Here is a 20,872-nt window from a genome sequence, read left to right as displayed (position 1 = left end):
ACTAGGCCAGCAAGCCTTTTGAAGCCCTGGGTTACACCTCTGTCTCATGGCTCTGGATTCCTGATGAGGCCAGGTCTCTTGGATTCTACTGAAGGGAGTCAGAAACAAAATCTAGTCTCAGGCTTACCATTCACTCTTTGTGTTGGACACTTTCCATATGAGCCTCAAGTGAGTTAACACTGGCAATTCTGACAATTTCTGATGGCTCAAGAGAGTCAACTACATAGAAGCTGCTGGCACACAAATTAGGGCTGAGCACACTGTGAGTGTGCTCAGGTGGAAAAAGACTGAATTAGACACCCTGCATCCACACAGCATGTTACTGTGGTGACTTGCAGAAGAGTATAAAAACTTGATTTCCTTAGGAAAAAGAATGGCCTGGAGGAAAAAGCAATTGCTGGTGCTGGAGTATGAAGTTAAGTAAGCAAAGAGCTTCAAAGAAGGAAAGACAGTTGTGGGCTTGGAGATTTGGAAGGTGTCCAAATACATGAGGCCTTCAGGAATAAAAATTTACTGGCCTGCCCCATGACTTTAAGGGCCCTTGAGAACTCTAAGCATGTTTAATTAAATGAACACATACTAGGAAACTCTCCCACAAGATGCCAGGAGCATCAGTAGTTTAATAACCTATTCCAGCTAGTTTACAAGGGAACCAAGAAACTAACCAATAAAGCAAACATCAGGAGCAAAGTTAAAGCAACTCTGCAACATATGTGAGTGAGAAATGTGGCAATCTGATGGTGTAGGGGCCAAGGAGGGGCTCCCCATTCCAGGAAGAGGTGTTATTCTGAGGTGGCAAAGCTTTTAGTAAAGCTTTGATCCCTCAGATCCTAGACTATGCATCTACAGAGTAAGATGTGACAACTTAAAGAGGACAAGGAAAGTAAGATATGATGGGTTAGAAGTCCTCGTGGCCTGGGGCAACTTGTAACAGGAAAGGATAAGTCCCAAACTAAGGGTGCACAGTTGGAAGCAGATAAGGAAACATAGTTGTATCAACACTGATATAGAACGCCAAGTAATCTCTGATGGTAATCAGTATTCTAAGACTACAGAAAAGCAGATCCCCCAACAAAGCAACCACTTTAAAAGTATTATGTTGGCCAACTTCTTCACAGCATTTGGTAGTATAATTAAAGAATGTCCTGTTTTATAGGAATTCTAGTGCCTGAGATCTTGTAGGAGCTGGAGGAGTCATCAAAACATTTCCACTGCCTCCATCCTTCCACTAGAAAAACATAGATAAACATGAAGATGTTCATTATGAGGTAACTCCTGGGACTAGGACAGAATGTCCTTCAATGATTCTGCTAAATCAGATTTAGTGGAATAGAGTCTGTAGCCCTAATCAGGTGCTCTTTGTTTCTGCCAATGAAGATAGGAAGTACCAGTGTGCTGAGGCCAAGTTGCTGCTGACCAACAGGAGTGTTCCCGGGATGGTCACTAACACACAATCTCAAGTGCCAACAGAGATCAGCCAAGTGGACGACGTAAGCTGGGGCAATAAGTGGCCTGATGCTCTGAGACCCTCAGACCCATAAGCTAGGATCAGCAGACTTGTATTACCAAAAGAACCCTTTGAGTGACATACAAGGACATGACTGACTCAAATCAAGATGGCAGGTTGTCCCAGCTCCTCAAGCAATGAATTGCCTAAGTAAAAGGAATAAAAAGATAGGTGGCTCTGCCCAATAATGTTAGCACCCATCAAAGCAACTGCAATGCTGATCTCTTTACAGGCAGAACTCCCTTAGGGAGAACCTCAAATAAATTTGGTAAATAAGAATCTTATTCTACAACAAAAGAATCAGGCAACAGGCAGATATTCATGGGATTCATTGGCCTATAAGATATGTATCTTACTGCCAATTCCTGACTTACAAAGCCACCAGATACCCTATATTACAAGCTCACAGGGCAATTTAGCAGGATGCAATATAAACTTTGGCCCAGTAACTGATAACCACCTCTTCCATATTACAAGAATTCAAGAATCTGTAAGTAGAAGTTTCTTTTTTCCTCACCTCATTTTTCCAAATAAGTAATTATAGTTTTTTGTTGGTCAATTTATTAATCAGTAAGAGTTTCTTTTTTTCTCATCTCTTTTTCCCAAATAAGCAGTTATTATAGTTTTTTGTTGATCAATTCACTAACGTAAATATGCCTGGTTGTTGGTGGTAATTTTATATTTAGTAGATAGTTGCCAATAAGGAAAATGGGTGGAAGAGAAACTAGATGAAGAGTGATACCTATCAAGTTTGCACTCTGAGACTAAGGCAGTTTTTAAAGTAGAACCACAATATTTCCTCTGCTTACAATGACTGTAGCTGACTTCAGATGAAGTGCATTTCTAACTGTACACGTGATACTTAAATCATCTTTTATAGAAGCACATTCATAATTGCATAGATAGGAAACAAGAGATGGAGCAGACAGGTAGAGCTTTAGAAGGTCTGCCAGGCCCATAGCCCCCTTCTGGAAACCATGGAGATGATATGATCCCGCCCAATCCTGGCAAAGCTAACTGAAGAGACACGGGCAACCATCTCAAGTGCAGCCTTGCAGCTACACTGCAAAACAGTGAGGAGCTGACTGCACTGGGTAATTCTTACAGTCATGTGAAAATGAGGCCACAAAGGAACTTGAGAGCTCTAGGAAATGCCCTGGCTTACAGTTAAGAAAATACTTATTAATAACACATATATATACATATACACACACTCTCACCAACTATATAAACTATATATTATGATTCTCACTTTGCAGATAAGCAAATTAAGGACTAAAGTGAAATCCTATCCTATATGTTTATTGCGGCACTATTCACAATAGCAAAGACTTGGAACCAACCCAAATGTCCAACAATGATAGACTGGATTAAGAAAATGTGGCACATATACACCATGGAATACGATGCAGCCATAAAAAATGATGAGTTCATGTCCTTTCTAGGGACATGGATGAAATTGGAAATCATCATTCTCAGTAAACTATCGCAAGAACAAAAAACCAAACACCGCATATTCTCACTCATAGGTGGGAATTGAACAATGAGAACACATGGACACAGGAAGGGGAACATCACACTCTGGGGACTGTTGTGGGGGGTGGGGGAGGGATAGCATTAGGAGATATACCTAATGCTAGATGACAAGTTAGTGGGTGCAGCGCACCAGCATGGCACATGTACACATATGTAACTAACCTGCACATTGTGCACAAGTACCCTAAAACTTAAAGTATTTAAAAAAAAAAAAGATCCTTCACATCTCCAAATACCTCCACAAGTATCTTTAAATCTTTCTTCTCCTAGTTCTGAAAAATGATTTCCTTCCTTAGACTAGTTTCCAAACCTTCTGTTCATTTCTGGAGGCGACGGCTTCTCTGATTGATGTCTAAAGCAATTTCTTAGACATGAAATTGCTAAAATTTCATGTCTAAAGTCTTAATTTCCACAGGAAAAGAAACTGATGGTGTTTCTCACCTCATCATCTTTCTACTTGCCCTTTTCTAACCCTATCACAATCAATTCCAGTTATCTCTGACTTATCACTGCATTCTGGAAAAAAAATGGCTGAGTCAAGGGTACATGGTAGACATATGTCATACCCATAAAATGATGCTCAGTTTTTGTTTTTTATTATCTACATTGATGAAAAAGTATTTTCCATTGCTACAGAACAGAATTGTGATTTATAATTCACAAATTATGTGGCCAACAGAGCTAATGTATAACATTACCAAAATGTTTTTCTTTGAAATGTTCACTCTGAGCATTATGTTAGAAAACTAAATTTATCAACTATATCTACATAGTCAACTGACAAAATGTGCCCCTAAGTCAGACCCACTGTGAGCAAATTTTCCACTTAATACACTGGCAAAAAGCATTTGATATCAAAGCTTCCTTTTGCTTTACACAGGTAATATTTTTAGTTATTTTAGCCCCTATGCACCATAAATGCATATACTCATCTGCATCAGAATTATTCTAAGGAAATTCTTTGTTTTGTTAAAAGTGATGCAAATAGAATAGTTTTTAAATGTAGCTTATATGTGCAATTTAGTATTTTAAAATTTTTTAATTAGACAATTTATAATAAGTGTGGTTTTCGGTTCAAATCAACCTATGCAATAGTATACAAAGTGCGGAAATTTCTAACAAGGTTATTAGGTAAACACCCAAATGAAACTGCATACTTGCGTGCCATCTCTGTTTAATAGCAATGCCTTCACATTATCCGTGTGCCCTTTAAGCTTCATTAGTTTTGCACATGTTCTTGGATCCCATACCCTTAACACCTGTGAATTTTAATAGAGTATTACACAAACTAAATATATCAGTATCAAATTTAAATAACAGACAACTCTCGTAAGTCAAATGATAACCATTATATTCTGAGAAGGCAATACCGCTTCTGCCAATGGACACTGTCTAAGCCTCCCAACCTCAGGGAATTAGGCCTTTCAAACATCAAAAATGCACAGCCTCTTTATCTTGTCACTATACACACAACAGTTATAGTTATACTCTTACTTATTCAAATAAAACCTTTTGTTTAGCACCCACTAGGCAAAACCACTGTCTATATATTTAATAATTATACAGATTAAATTATTTTGGTTTCTTTATTTTCTAATGTTCAAACCACCCTTTAAGCTCCCCCGATTGGGGCACAGTGGCTCTCATGCCTGTAATCTCAGCACTCTGGGAGGCCGAGGCAGGTGAATTGCTTGCACTAAGGAGTTGGAGGGACAACATGGCGAAACCCTGTCTCTATTAAAAATATACAAAAATTAGCCAGATGGGACAAGGAGTGGCCTGATGCACATGATGGTGTGTGCCTGGGGTCCCAGCTACTCAGGAGATTGAGGTGGAAGGATCGCTACAGCCTCAGCAGTCAAGGCTGCAGTGAGCCAGGATCATGAGGCCACTGCACCCCAACCTGGGTGACAGAGTGAGACCCAGTCTCTAAATAAATAAACATAAAGAAGCTAATCGTAAAATACCTGCTTAAAAAATAGGAGACAAGGTATGTGAAAAATAATTTTTTTTTTATTTTAAATAAAGAAATAAGCTCCTCCTTACCTTTTCAGTGGACCCTGATACAATGATTGTTCCCAGTTGATTCATGGCCAGGCTATAAATGGAATCTTTGTTTCCACTTAAAGAAGAAGCTATTGAGGATAAATGGAGCTAAATGTTAACAAGATCATCAGCTGTTTAGTAACTAGTCAGCAAAAACAGCAAGTTTAATTATTCAATTTAGAAAATCTTATCTTTATAAGTACTCTACGGAAAAGAAATCTACCTATAATGGAGATAAATCTAAACAGTATTATTATCAAAATTTACATATTTTCTAGATTTGAATATACACAAATGCTCAATATCTGATAAATTGCAGTGCCATTGAAAAGCTATCCGCTTAAATGACATGTTTAAAGCTATTCATGTGCCATAAATACGAAAAAAATGTTCAATTTCAGTATTTTTCAAACACAAATCAAACCAAAAACACTGTTTCATACACCAAGACAAAAAACAAGGTAATACTTGATTGTAAAAAGAAAACAGTACAATGGAACTCTCATATATTACTTATGTGAAGATAAATAGGTGCAACCTTTCAGGAAGGAATTCAGACTATAGCAAAAATCATGTTCATACTCTCAGTATCACTGAAGTGAAAAAAGATGTATATGAAACTGTCTATATAGTATGATCCCAATTTTACAAACATATTAAAAAGTTGAGTAAATGAGTTACTACATGTACTGTTTAGAAAAATGTCTACTTGTAGCAAGTACTCAATACATGTTAGCCATTATTAGTGTTATTTTTATTATTATGTATTAAAAAAAAGTGTGATATCCTCTCTAAACAACTCTAAGCAAGATGTAGCAGAATCTGTATCCACTAAGCCTGGGCCCTGACCTTGTGACAACCTGCTTTTTTTTTTTGCTTTGTTCCCTCCCATTAGTGTCTCTTTGAGGCAGGCCTTACATCCAGACTTAAAACCTAATGATGTATCATGACAGCCCCAACAGGGACCAGCTAATGAATCAGAGATAATGTACGGGTGAAAAATCAAGAACAAGGGAAACAGAATGTTGAGACCTTCACATATTTCCTGGAAAACAAGGCAAAACAACAATCAAGAGATTATAAACACAAGTCTCCCAACTTACCCTTCTTGGCACATACTAGGCTATATTAGTAAAACTGTATTGTCTATGTCAATGTGAACACTCCACAGAGTCGTTATAAAATGGACCTATAATGTAGGGATCCAGAGAATGTAGGCCCATGTCTTCAGTGTAGACTTTCCGGGTCAGGCCTAGCCAAAAATGTGCTCCTAACAGTCCCTTCTGAAACCTGGCCTAGATGACTCTAGTAGGTTGGGCCAAGCATGAAGCTCAATTTCAAATCTAGACTTATATGAGCCTGACTTGGTAGTCTGAGATCTCTTAGCTGATGAATCATCCATGCTGTGAACATCTCTGGATTGCCAATAGAAGCACTCTACCGTTCTGGCTCTTCTGGAATTGGCTTGATTCCTCAGGGCTGCTCTAAAAGGCAGAAAATTGGATAAACTGGCACTGGAAACCTTTTCTTTCTTTCTCCTGGGTATTTTTCATCTTGGCTATTAACTCAAAAGCTCTTAACAGTTTAAAAAGTCAGAAAACCTCCTACTTTGTCAGATAATCACCACCTCCTTCAATAATACCTGCTGAGTGTATGGATTTGGACCAGGGAATGCTGTGGGAGATACGAAGTAGTAAGACAGTCTCCTCTACCCTGCAGGGACTTACATTTTAGCTAGGGAGCTAAGACATGCACACGTATAAAAAATAACCAGGTTACACCTGGAGAAGTTACCATTTTTAGACTGCAGTGAGGAACTAGCTCTTTGTTGTTCAATCATACTCTTGGGGGCTAGAACGCTGTAGGTAGAAGCACTCTCAAAATATGAACCACTCTCTCGATGTAAACCTATCAAAAATGTTTTATAAACCATTCTTTATTTATGTTAACTTGGATCACTTTCAAAGAAGTTTCTTTTAAACACCTTACTTGTGACAGTGTTATTTGAGGCAGTCAATGCTGTTAGAGTATTCACATCCCAAAGGAATATTTGTCTGTCCAACCCAGCTGATGCTACTAGTTCTTTATCCTTGGCATATGCTAAGGCCTTTACGTAATCCTGTAATAGAACAGACATACTATGATCTATTCTGTAGATCAGTAATAAAATGAGCCACACAAAGTACTGAGATCCCAATATTACACTAAAGACACTGAGAACTGTATTGTTTTACCTTATGTGTCCTTAATGTTGACATGCAAAATCCCTTGTGTGCATTCCATACTTTTACTGTCGTGTCAGAAGAAGCAGATATCACTAGAAGAAGCAAAGAATTAACAAACTCCTTAGTAGTATGACTTACAACTTTGAAAACTTATCTTACAACAATGTAACATTATTTCAAACTAACATGGTCTCTCTCTTACACACACAAACATACCTAAAAGCTCTGTCTAGAACCTATTGTATATTGCCTCAATTTTTTAAAATCTCAAGACACATGTTCAAAGAAAAAAATATATTTTTAAAACAAGCAGTGCAAACATTTTTAATGTTCCAGTTGAAGGCTCAACTAATGTGATTGAGAAAAATTCCTGTAACTCAGACTGCAAAACCAAGGAATGGATCTCACCAAAATTAGAACAAAAAGAGGTATTAATAAGGCTAAAAGAAGAATACATATAGTACAAGTCTATATACAGTTCAAATGAAGGCAAAACTACCCTTTGGTGTTCAGAAGACAGAAGAGCAGTTACCTTGGGGCAAGAGGGAATAACTGAAAGGGTGGCAAAGGGTGGCACAAGAGGGCTTCTAGTAATATTCTGTTTCTTGATTTGGGTATTCACTTTCTAAAATTGTGTTGAACTGCAATCTTGAAGCGTGTGTACTTTTCTGTATGTATGTTTCAATAAAAAAGCTTATATAAAAAACAAAAAATATATCAGAAGCCCAATAATAATCCAAAGAAATACTTACATGTTTTCCCATTACAACAGAGTACAATGTCGTTTACCCAATCAGTATGGTGTTCCATAGATGCTATATATGGATCTTGCTGAAATTAAAAGAAAAATCCTAAGAGTTTATATGAGAGAATGAAATATATTACAAATGATAGATATGGTTAAATTCTTCAATTAATGTGACATACTGCTCTAGGCATTAAAACTAACATCTGAATTCTGAGTAGAATCTCACCAAATAGGTGATGCTTCCAGATAACAGATGTAAACAGTTTTGTTTCAGGACAGTTTTACTCTTATTGAAAGCTTAGGTTTCCAGGACAAATGCTTCTTTTTTTTTTTTTGCCTTGTTAAAGTGAAGGCAACGAGCTCTGGACTAGGCACTGTGTGTGACATAAAACCCTTTAAAAAGGGTTCACTAGAAAGGACATGACTTGTAGGAATCTGTAGGCTGTGGGGATTTGAATGAGTGGTGGTGAAGGCTCAACAGCAGACAGCAGGGGCAGCAATGAGTCTGATGAGTGCAGTAAGGAGCCTGGTCTGAATGCAGAGGGAGATAAACGCTTCTGCTTTCAGCTTCCTACTGTTGGGTTCACCCTCTGAATTAAATGTTTTCCTCATGGTACCTACAGGCCTTCAGAGATGAAAGGAAACCCAACGGCTGAGAAAGGACAACCTGTGTCACCATTTCAATTAGGTGATTCGAGATTCTACTTCTCTTACCTGGCTTAATAACCAGGAGAGGCCTTTTAAAGAACAGTATTTAGTTACATCCTACACCTAAAACAGGCAAGTTTGAGACACTTTATGGGCAAACAGAACAGCTCTGTACAAGTCTGTTTGACAAATAATGCTATTCAATCTTGTCATAAAAGGAAGACCAGAAAAAAGATGTTTGGGGCAAGACAGGCAGATTTCCAGATTCTTCAGGTTAGTTCTTGTGGGTGTTTTTCTTAATTTGTTTGAAATACTGTGAATGCTCAGAAAGGAGACATTCCCATTCAACTATAAGTACCAAAAAGCATTTCAAAGCCAAACACAGTTTTCTTACTTTTCATGCTTTTGACATTTGGCCACCACTGCATGGTCCATTGGCTAAAGAATTCAAAGCCTGCCAGACTGAAGTTATAGGTGCATAAAGTAGTGGTTCTTTTTCTGAACTGAATATCAGACTTGTAAAACTTGCTAAAAAGACACAAACTTTTAAAAATACAAGGTCTAGCACTAGGGTTTTCAAGTTGGGCTGGGTATTAATTCTCTGTCACTTCCTAGCCACATAACCATGGGTTTCTCTGAGCCCATTTTCTCATCTATGAAAATGGATCTGGCCAGGCGCGGTGGCTCACGCCTGTAATACCAGCACTTTGGGAGGCCAAGGCAGTTGGATTATCTGAGTCTAGAAGTTCAAGACCAGCCTGACCCATATGGTGAAACCCCGTCTCTACTAAAATTATAAAAATTAGCTGGATGTGGTGGCGTGTGCCTGTAGTCCCAGCTGCTCGGGAGGCTGAGGCAGGAAAACTGATTGAACCCAGGAGTCAAGAGGTTGCAGTGAGCCAAGATCGCGCCACTGCACTCCAGCCTGGGTGACAGAGCGAGACTCCATCTCAAAAAAAAAAAAAGACAAAAAAGAAAAAAAAGAAAATGGATCCTAATAGGTACCTTGAGGGACACTGAAAATTAAAATCACATTGGATATGAAAATGCAAAGAGCGTATGGCACATAATTAGAAGATCAATAAATGCTCTTTTTTTCTTCCCTGATTCTTTTCTCTGTCATTCACAATATAGGTGTTCCAACAAAATACTAAAAGGGCTCGTTCCCATTTGCCTGGAGATTTATCTTTACATATATTTAAACCCTGTTCCCTGCTTAAGAAAGGGAAATCTTTGAAGGGGAGCATGTTGTCTTCATAGTTTTAACACCAATTTTATATTATCTTTATTTATTTATTTGAGACAAGGTCTCCCTCTGTTGCCCAAGCTAGAATGCAGTGGTGTGATCACGGCTCACTGTAGCCTCAACCTCCCATACTCAATCAAGTGATCCTCCCACCTCAGCTCCCCGAGTAGCTGGGACTACAGGTGTGTGCCACCATGCCCAGCTAATTTTTAAGTTTTTTTTTTGCAGAGACGGGGTATTGTCACATTGCCCAGGCTGGTCTCGAACTCCTGGACTCAAGGAATCCTTTCACTTTGGCCTCCGAAATTGTTGGGATTGCAGGTGTGGGCCACCATGCTCAGCCTAACCTTGTATTACCTAGTTAGGCCCTGTGGGGTTTGTGAGGATCCTAATTACTTTTAAGTGAGGAAAATAAAATATTTTTTCAAGATTAATTATAAATGTAAAAGAATATTCAATCTTTTTTTAGTAAGGTTACCAAGAGGTTGTTGGGGAACATATTTAAAGCAAAAAGTTAATTGTTGAAAGTAATCCCCCTACTAGCCAAATCACTTTGTTCCTTTGTGGCAAAGAACTCTGTAAGGCAAACCTAGTTTAGGGAGTCCTTGTCTTAGCTGAAACACTTCTGAAACTTTCCTAGGGATGGTTTTTCTCAGAGGCTTACAGAATTCTAGTTGCAATGTCTTTATACAGTGTACCAAATAACTCAGTATTCAGAGAGATTAAATCTGAAACTGTGAAAAGTGTCATATTAGACAGTAAAAGCCATTTGTCCAAAATTTGCTGGGTACAGATTTTAATCCCTGCATTACCTTGTGCTGATTGACACTCCATATTCTTATGATAGAGTCTCGACCGGCTGTGAAAAGTCTATTTAGTGCTGGATCCAGCTGCAGAGCATTGACTCCATTTCGGTTGTACTTCTCCACTTCATCTCGAATAACATAGGAAACCTGACAAATGTGTCAACATATGCTTTTTATAAAGTACAAGCCATGCAGTAATAAAATATAGTCTACTAGTGGCCAATCTGAAACAGAAAATCCCATGTTTTCCAATATGTACTTTTTCAACCCAATACAAATTTAAATTTTACTCCTTAAAGACTAAAGGGCTGAAGAGAAGGATGGTATCAATGATAGCCTAGTCCAACATGAGTAAGTTGCTAAACTACTATAACTGCTTCCTAACTGGACTCCTTTCCCAGTCTTTAGTCCATTTTTCACAAAGCAGCTAGAGTAATTATTTAAAAATCTATCTCAGCTCTGCTCAAAAACCTCCAGTTGCTGACTACTAGACTCATGATTGGATGTAAACTCCTTAACATGGTCTCAAGTACCCTGTTTGTCTTTCTGGCCACTCATCTCTGCTCCAGGTTCTGGTGCATTGTGCCTCCAGACCATCACACATGCTGGTCCTCTCTGTTTGGAAGCTCTTCCTCCGACCTGTCTGGCTAACTCTTGTTGCAGCCTTCAGGTTTCCATTTAAACAATACTTCCTTTAGAAGGCCTTCCCTGACTTGCCAAGCAAAATGAGGTTTTGAGCTCCTATCACATACTAAACTTTTTCTTCAGGGCATTTTTCCCTACTTTGTTACTGTTGGTGACCTCTGTCTGTTCCTTGTGAAAACAGGGGATCAACTGAAAACAATTACACCTAAGAAAAAGCCAATAAGCTGGCTGGCAGCCAGAAGTAAAACTTTCTAATGTAATGAAATAAACAGTTAAAAATTAACTCAAGATGGATTAAAGACTTAAACATTAAGACTTAAAACCATAAAAACCCTAGAAGAAAACCTAGGCAATACAATTCAGGACACAGGCATGGGCAAAGACTTCATGACTAAAACACCAAAAGCAATGGCAACAAAAGCCAAAATTGACAAATGAGATCTAATTAAACTAAAGAGCTTATGCACAGCAAAAGAAACTATCATCAGAGTGAACAGGCAACCTACAGAATGGGAGAAAATTTTTGCAATCTACCCATCTGACAAAGGGCTAATATACAGAATCTACAAAGAACTTAAACAAATGTACAACAACAACAAAAAAAAAACCCCATCAAAAAGTGGGCAAAGGATATGAACAGACACTTCTCAAAAGAAGACATTTCTGCAGCCAACAGACACATGAAAAAATGCTCATCATCACTGGCCATCAGAGAAATGCAAATCAAAACCACAATGAGATACCATCTCATGCCAGTTAGAGTGGCAGTCATTAAAAAGTCAGGAAACAACAGATGCTGGAGAGGATGTGGAGAAATAGGAATGCTTTTACACTGTTGGTGGGAGTGTAAAGTAGTTCAACCACTGTGGAAGACAGTGTGGCGATTCCTCAAGGATCTACAACTAGAAATACCATTTGACCCAGCAATCCCATTACTGAGTATATACCCAAAGGATTATAAATCATTCTACTATAAAGAAACATGCACACGTATGTTTATTGCAGCACTATTCACAATAGCAAAGACTTGGAACCAACCCAAATGTCCATCAATGATAGACTGAATTAAGAAAATGTGGCACATATACACCATGGGATACTATGCAGCCATAAAAAAAGGATGAGTTCATGTCCTTTGCAGGGACATGGATGAAGCCAGAAACCATCATTCTCAGCAAACTATCACAAGGACAGAAAACCAAACACCACATGTTCTCACTTGTAAGTGGGAGCTGAACAATGAGAACACATAGACACAGGGCAGGGAACATCACACACTGGGGCATGTCGGGGGGTAGGGGACTGGGGGAGGGATAGCATTAGGAGAAATACCTAATGTAAATAACAAGTTGATGGGTGCAACAAACCAACATGGCACTTGTATACTTATGTAACAAACCTGCACGTTGTGCACATGTACCCTAGAACTTGAAGTATAATAATTTAAAAAAATTATCTCAAGTACCTATAGTGATTCTATTAGGAACAATTATGCCCTTTCTCCACATCTTAAACCAAAAATGAATTTTTCTATGAATTTAAGACTGAAATTTAATAACCATAAAAATAATTTTTGTTTTTATTTTTTGAGAGAATCTTGCTCTGTCACCCAGGCTGGAAAGCAGTGGCCTGATCTTGGCTTACTACATCCTCTACCTCCCAGGTTCAAGCAATTCTTGTGCCTCAGCCTCCTGAGTAGCTGGGATTACAGGCATGTGCCACTGTGCCCAGCTGATTTTTGCATTTTTAGTAGAGATGGTGGTTTCACCATGTTGGCCAGGCTGGTCTTGAACTCCTGGTTTCAAGTGGTCCACCCGCCTCAGCCTCCCAAAGTGCTGGGATTACAGGCGTGAGCCACTGCACCTGGCCAGCATAAAAATAATTTTTAAAACACAGGTGAATATTTACATAGTCCCTTGGCAGAGAAAACTCTTCCAACATGCCAAGAAAGATGGTAATCTTTACGAAGGAAAAGAGCAATGGTGATCTGGCCAAATACAAGTCAAAACCTTTTCTACGTACAAGAATGTTCACAGCATTGTGGCATTCACAATAATGTCACAAAAGTGGAAACAACCCAAATATCCATCAATTGACAAAACAAACAAAATGTGATGTGTGTGTGCATATATATATATATATATACACACACACACACACACACACACTGTACTGACACATGCTATAACATGGATGAACCTTGAAAATGTGCTAAGTGAAAGCCACATATTTTACAAAAGGCCACATATTTTATGACTCTATATATAATGTCTAGGATAGACAAATCCACACAGAAAGTAGATTAGTAATTGCCAGGGGATTGAAGGAGGGAAAAATGAAAAATGGGGAGTAATTGCTAATGAACATAGAGTAATTAAACATTCTGGAGTTAGGTGACCAATAAACAACTTTCCGAATATACAAAAAAATCACTGAATTGTACACTTTGAAAGGGTGCACTTTATGGTATGTGAATTTTATCACAATGTTATTATTTTCTTAAACCTTCTGAATATCAAAAAGTAACATGAGCAAGACTAAGAGAATAATGAAATAAATATGAAAGAAAGTTTACTCTTAACAAGATTCCTTATAAAATAAGAAAAAGTCAAATTTTCCAACAGAAAGAGGGACAAAGTTACAAAAAGGAACTTTTTAAAAAAGAAATGGCCAAAAACCCCATAAATAATCAAAGACAAAATTAATGAGATTATTTAACCTATAATACAAGAATTTTTAAAAATAACTGCCATTTTTGTTTCCCCTGAGGATAAACACTTTCTGACAAAAGTTTTAAACTCTTTGAAATGTTCTTTAAAATTCAATTTCCAGAAATTTGTCCTTTAAAAAGGGCCAGGGCTGCAGACACAAATAGCTACAAGGATGTTGTTTTAACCCAGTCTTTTGGATGCAATTAACTGTAACTGAGATCTACTCAAACCAGCTTTTGTTTGTTTGTTTGTTTGTTTGTTTGTTTTTTAAAGGAGACTTCAACACAAGGATATCTTAACAGAGCCCAAGGTCAGGAAATACAGTCATCATTTATAAGAGGCATTTAAAAAATCAAATCATGACACTTCTCTGCTGAAACTTTCCAATGGCTTTTCACAAAATTTAAAGTTCAAACTCCTCAAATGCTTAGTTCTAACCCTGCATCCTGACACTCATTTCAAACTGACTGCCCCCAGCTTCTTTTATGACAGTCATTCCAAACTCCTTTCTGTTCCGTAAACACATCAAGCTCTTTCCCATCCCAGTACCTTCTCATTTACTGTTGCCAGTGTCGTGAAGATTCACCACCCCTCGAATCCCTATAGGAATACTCTTTCTCCAGCTTTCATCTTGTCTAACTCACCGTTACTCTTCAGATCTTAGGAGAAAGGTCTCCTTGGAAAGGCCTTTCTGATCTCATTCTCCTCAGGGTTATGACCCTATCTATCACTTACCTTACTTATTTAACAGTTCTTACCACATTCTGTATTCTTTTTTTTTTTTGAGACGGAGTCTCATTGTATCGCCCAGGCTGGAGTGCAGTGCGATCTTGGCTCACTGCAACCTCTGCTGCCCAGGTTCAAGCAATTCTCCCAACTCAGGCTCCCGAGTAGCTTGGATTACAGGTGCCTGCTACGGCGCCCAGCTAATTTTTGTATTTTTAGTAGAGACAGGGTTTCGCCATCTTGGCCAGGCTGGTCTTAAACTCCTGACCTTCTGATCCACCCACCTTGGCCTCCCAAAATGCTGGGATTACAGGTGTGAGCCACCGCGCCCAGCCAAATTTATATTTTTTGGTGTATCTTCTCCATTAGAATAATAGCTCCAAGAAGTCAAGGGACTTGTCTGCCTTGTTCCTTCCACCACTGTGCCCCCATTATAGTGTCTGGCATATAAAAGACATACGTATCATTGCATGAATTGGCTTTCCAAAGCCACCAGGAACCAAGCTAGTTTCAATGTCAACTTCAGTCTCTCTCAATCTCTCTTTCTCTGGGGTTCCAGGGCTGCTTACCTAGCTCACATTTCCTTTAACTGAGACTGTGCAGCATATCTAAATCTTGATATCCAGACTTCTGGGAGATTATCTGACTGGTTAAGGCAAGAGTGAAAGAATAACCTGAATGTCAGAATTCTCATTCTAGGTGGAAAGTAATTACTGTTAAAACCAGTCTGGGCCAACCTCTTCAACGGTATTTCCTAAAGATGTGTGCTTTAAAATGCAAAAGAATTAGAAGTATCCTAGTTGGATAAATTCTAGCACGCACATCTGTAAAATACAATACTATTCAATCACTTAAAATGTTGATGTAGGCCAGGTGTGGTGGCTCATGCCTGTAATCTCTGTGCTTTAGGAGGCTGAGGTGGGAAGACTGCTTGAGCCCAGGAGCTTGAGGCTGCAGTGAGCTATGATGGCACCACTGTACTACAACCTGGGCAACAGCAGGAGACCCCTGTTTCTAAAGAATAATAAAGAGCTGATGGAGGTCTAGACTGATACACATGGGCGGAAAGCCATGATATATTTTTAGTGAAATATGTGTGGTCCAACACAGCAATGTACAATAGTCATTATTATAAAAATGTTCCAAAATATTAAATATTTCAGAATAAATACACAGGTTTTGAAGACTATACATATATAAAAATAACCACGGGCCAGGCGCAGTGGCTCATGCCTGTAATCCCAGCTTTGGGAGGCCAAGGCGGGCAGATCACGAGGTCAGGAGATCAAGACCATCCTGGCCAACATGGTGAAACCCCGTCTCTACTAAAAATACAAAAATTAGACGGGTGTGGTGGTGCGCACCTGTAGTCCCAGCTAGTCAGGAGGCTGAGGCAGGAGAATCACTTGAACCCAGGAAGCAGAGGTTGCAGTGAGCCAAGATGGTGCCACTGCACTCCAGCCTTAAGACAGAGTGAGACAATGTCTCAAAAAAATAAAAATAAAAATAAAATAAAATAACCAGCAGTTATTTCTGAATGATGGGATTATGGTGATTTTTCACTCATTCATGTCTCTTTCATGTGTTCTGAATGTTTTACAAACAACATGTATTACTTAGTTTTTAAAATTTGATCATTTGTTATCCAAGTAATTCTTGCTTGTATTTAGAAAATCAAATAGTAATGACTGTAATGAAAAACAGTCTCTCTACTGTCTGGATAAGACTCCCACACCTAGTCTTCATCCCTAAAGGTAACTAATTGCAACTCAGTTGTTGCTACTGGATAGTTAACTGCATTTCTCTAAATATTGTGCTTATCCTATAACTTTTTGGCTCATCCATTTTAGACATTATCGATTTACTCATGCTACTGTAGATTAGGATGTAGTTCTGAAACTACCCTCAATATCTCCTCCCTCTACTCTTCTAATATAGATACATCCCTATTTTTAATTGAACAAATAATCAGTGCTATATTGTTGTGACTATAAGGCTATCTACTAAGTACTATATTATGAATACATTTCCTTCCTCAAAGAGCTTTTTGTTTTCCCTAGAGTTTTAATCTTTCCTTCTTCAATGGTTTTCTCCACTTTAACTTCAATTTTAATTGCTGTACCACAGAACTCACCCCTACCCCTTTATTTTCTCAGAAGGCTTCCCCCTCCAAACCCTCCTTCTCCTCATTACAATCTAGGCTGACTGCCCTCTAGATCTGCTGGCACAGCTGTCACCTTTGGTGTTTTCCTTTACTGCTTTTCTGGGTTACAGCCATTGTTTCCTGAATTCTAATGCCTCCTTCTTTCTTTGTTCACTCCACAGTTTTGCTGAAATACATCCCCAATACCTTAAGAAAGTAATATAAGAAAAGGCACATGGGTTGGCAACTTAGTCCTTGCATGCCTGAAAAGGTCTTTCCTCCACATTTACACTTGATTTAGCAATTCTCTCAGCTCTTGAAAGCATTGCTGTAAGTTCCTCTAGCATCCAATGTTGCCACTGATTTCAATGCCATTCTGTTTCATACAGCTTTAAAGGGATCCTATTTTCATTCTTTCCTCCACTCCCTCGTCATCTCCTTCCCTAAGCTTTCAGGATTTTCTCTTTTTCCTTGGTGTTGTGACATTTCTTGTTTGTTTTTTCTATCATTAGTTTTTTGTGCATTTAGAAAGCCCCTTCGATCTAGAAATTTGCGGCACTTAAGCTCTGGGAAATTTTCTTGTATCCATTATTAATCATCATCTCTGTTTTCTTTGCTCTTTCTTGAACTCAAATGAGTCAGATACTGGAACTTTCAAACTGATCCCTCATCTTTTATGCATTCTGTATTATCTATCTTTGTCCTTTCATTTATTTTTGTAACACTTCCTTTACTATTTTATAACTCTGGAGGTTTTTTCAAAGCAAATTATAGTATGATGGAAAAAAATCAAAGCAATATCTTCAATAAGGAAATGGCTAGACAAATTATGGTACATCCATTCTATGTGGTCATTAAAGAATGAAAACTATATACGCTGATATGTTTCAAGACATGTCACCTTAAAAACTTGTTATCTGCATCCATTAAAGTACAGAGAAAAAATTTAAAATGTCTGGCTATAGAAAAATAGAGGAAAATGGATTTAATTCTTTCAACGAATATTGACTAGGCATCCACTTGTTGCCTGGCACTATTCTAAATGCTGAGGATAGGGTAGTGAGCACAAAAGTCCTCTTGGCATTTAGCTGGGGAAAGAGCTTAACTAGAAGTGGCAGCAAGTTAAGCGAAGTATTTTTTTTCCCCAAGCACTGTGAAGCACTGAAGGAAGACGCCATAACAGGAGGAAAAATGGAGGCAGAGAGAGCCAATCAACAGACTCAGGTTGTTGGAAAATCATAACACCAAGGGACTGCCAAGGATGGAAAAGACTTGCTTTGATATCCTGGTTACCAGAGAAAATGCTACATCATGTATCTGAATTCACATATTTGATTATGTTTCTGACAGTCACAAATCCATCCCTCTCTCCTCGTATCTCTAGTTTTCCTAGAAGTTGAAGATGGTAGGACATGGACTCATTTAAAATTATGTCTACAATTAATATGCAGTATGTTTGGACCCCTCTCCACTGATTTTAAGTATCATTTTATTTTATTTTTGAGATGGAGTCTCGCTGTGTCACCCAGGCTGGAGTGCAGTGGTACAATCTCGGCCCACTGCAACCTCCGCCTCCTGGGTTCAAGCGATTCCCCTGTCTCAGCCTCCCAGGTAGCTGGGATTACAGGCATGCGCCACCATGCCGGCAATTTTTATATTTTTAGTAGAGACAGGATTTCGCCATGTTGGCCAGGCTGGTCTCGAACTCCTGACCTCAAGTGATCTGCCCACCTTGGCCTCCCAAAGTGCTGGGATTACAGGCATGAGCCACCACGCCTGGCCTCCACTGATTATTTAGCAATATTTTAAGTCTCAAGGGTTTGTCTTGGCCTACAACTTGACAAGGAGCTCAGGGCTACTGTTTCGTGGTCTGAGAGAGTCAGGAGACAAAGTATATTTACTCCAAGTACCCATATATGCTTTTTCCAAGATGAGAAGTTTTCTTTTTGATGTATAAGAGCAAATAATGTGGTAAAAAGTTCAAAAATACAAAGTTGTGCATATTTCAAACTAAAAGATATCCCATGTCCTGTCTTATCTATAATCACACAATCTATTCCCAAAGGGATAATCACTGCTATTACCCTTCCTGACTTTTAAAATGCATATTTCCTTTGTGGAAATGGGAATATGCCATGTTGACTTGCTTTTTTGACTCTCTCTCTCTTTGAGGCCTCCCTGGAAGACGAGCATATCCTAGCACCATATTTCCTGTAAAGCCTGCAGAACTATGAGCCAATTATGCCTCTTTTCTTTATAAATGAGCCAGTCTCAGGTATTTCTTTATAGCAATTCAAGAATGGCTTCACACAACACCCTTGCATAAGTAGGGACAGATATATGCATATGCAATTTTGTAGAATATATTTTTAGATAAGGAATTCTGGGCTAAAGGGAATGTTTATTTAAAAATTTGACAAAGCAAGACACAAAACAGTGAATACTATGGCTCCACTTATAGCAAAAAAAATCATGTTAAGTCAGGTACACAAACAGCAAGAGGTATAGAACAGTGGTTCTCAACCAGCGGCAATTTTGCCCTTGAGGGGACATTTGAAAATGTCTGGAGACATTTTTAGTTGTCACAACTGGGGAGATGCTACTACATCTAGTTGGTAGAAGCCAGGGATGATGCTAAAGAACCTGTGATGCATAGGACAGCTCCCTCCCTCAGACACAGCGAAGAATTATCCAGACGAAATTTCAAGAATGTTCAGGTTGATAAACTCTGGTCTAGGATTAAAACATGACATTGCCCGCAGTAGCTTTCTTGGAAGCATGGAGGGCAACTCTAATTTATATTTTTGTTTGCTGGGATTTTTACAATGAACACGCATTAGTTTAAAAAACACCTCATAGACAATGATGGTTCAGATGAAATCAATCCCTGTGGCTTCTCAGGCTGCTTCTATACCTTGGGGACAAATTCCGAAAGCTCCCTGAATCTTCTCTTCAGCAGGTTAATCTAAGACAGCTCTTTCAAAAGTTCTTCATAGGAAATAATTTCAAGTCAGTTCACCAATCTGATTGCTACCTATGAAGAACAAGGTCCTAAGTGCTGAACACCAAACTCTAATTTTGTACTTTGACCAGTGAAAAGTGGAATTATCACCTGCCTCATTCTACGTGCACTGGCTCACATTCAGCCTATTAAAACATTGTTTTTCCAAACCTGCTGCAGTTAATTTACATTTTCTCCATCCCATACTAGTACAATTGCCTTGTAAGTCTTTTTAAAATATATATACTTTATTGCATGCATTTTGGGAGTGGGCAGGCCTGGGAAGGAAGCAAGCAGGGAACACACTGCAGTAATAGGAGTTTTAAGTCTTAATGCAATAAACTGAAAGGCCTGATTAACTACCCTTACTCCCCTAAGATGTACACCACCATAGAGTCTATAATACAATCAGGTTACTTTTTGAGTTATATTTCAGTGCCAAGGAGACAGTCTCACTACCTGCCTTGGATGCTGGTGATACTTAAATCCTATCACTAATGCACTGAAAAACTCACCTAATAGGGTGAGTTTAGACTCTTATTAATTTCACTCATTTCAACAAACATCCAGTGAGTGCTTAAGACACTGTACTGATCAATGAGATCAATAAAACCAAGATGTGAACTAATCAGAAGACTTTATGGCCTACCACCTTCTGCTGGGATTACCTTACTGAAGGACCCCTTCATCTAACTACCTTTATCTGACACTTGATTTCAACCCGCAGAACTCCATATAATGCTGTGTTTTATAAAGAAAGCCTAGGTGTTAATTATTCCTACACCCTTTCAATCCCTTTTCCCCTTTGGGGGCCACCCTAAGTGCTAGGTAAATGTTTAATGAATAAATGCACCAAACTGCCACTACCACATACAATATACCTG

General features: G+C 38.6%; 1 protein-coding gene across 3 annotated transcripts in view; it reads right to left on the bottom strand.

The window, feature by feature from the left end:
* The window catches only part of WDR48 (WD repeat domain 48), a 44,510-nt gene that overhangs the window by 22,426 nt on the left and 1,212 nt on the right, over positions 1-20,872 (bottom strand). For 2 of the 3 annotated variants that reach the window (XM_004033876.5, XM_055381316.2), the window contains exons 2-7: positions 10,769-10,909; positions 8,067-8,145; positions 7,324-7,406; positions 7,079-7,208; positions 5,090-5,178; positions 4,201-4,302 (exon numbers count right to left, since the gene is read on the bottom strand). In XM_004033876.5, the coding sequence (XP_004033924.1) occupies positions 4,201-4,302; positions 5,090-5,178; positions 7,079-7,208; positions 7,324-7,406; positions 8,067-8,145; positions 10,769-10,909 (624 nt within the window). Of the gene's footprint in view, positions 1-4,200; positions 4,303-5,089; positions 5,179-6,883; positions 6,998-7,078; positions 7,209-7,323; positions 7,407-8,066; positions 8,146-10,768; positions 10,910-20,872 lie in introns of all 3 variants that reach the window. The other variant, XM_055381317.2, reaches the window with a different exon arrangement.

Source organism: Gorilla gorilla, chromosome 2 (genome assembly GCF_029281585.2).
Source record: "Gorilla gorilla gorilla isolate KB3781 chromosome 2, NHGRI_mGorGor1-v2.1_pri, whole genome shotgun sequence".
Lineage (NCBI taxonomy): Eukaryota > Metazoa > Chordata > Mammalia > Primates > Hominidae > Gorilla > Gorilla gorilla.
Note: the sequence above shows the minus strand (reverse complement) of the source record. Positions and strands in the feature narration are given on the sequence as shown.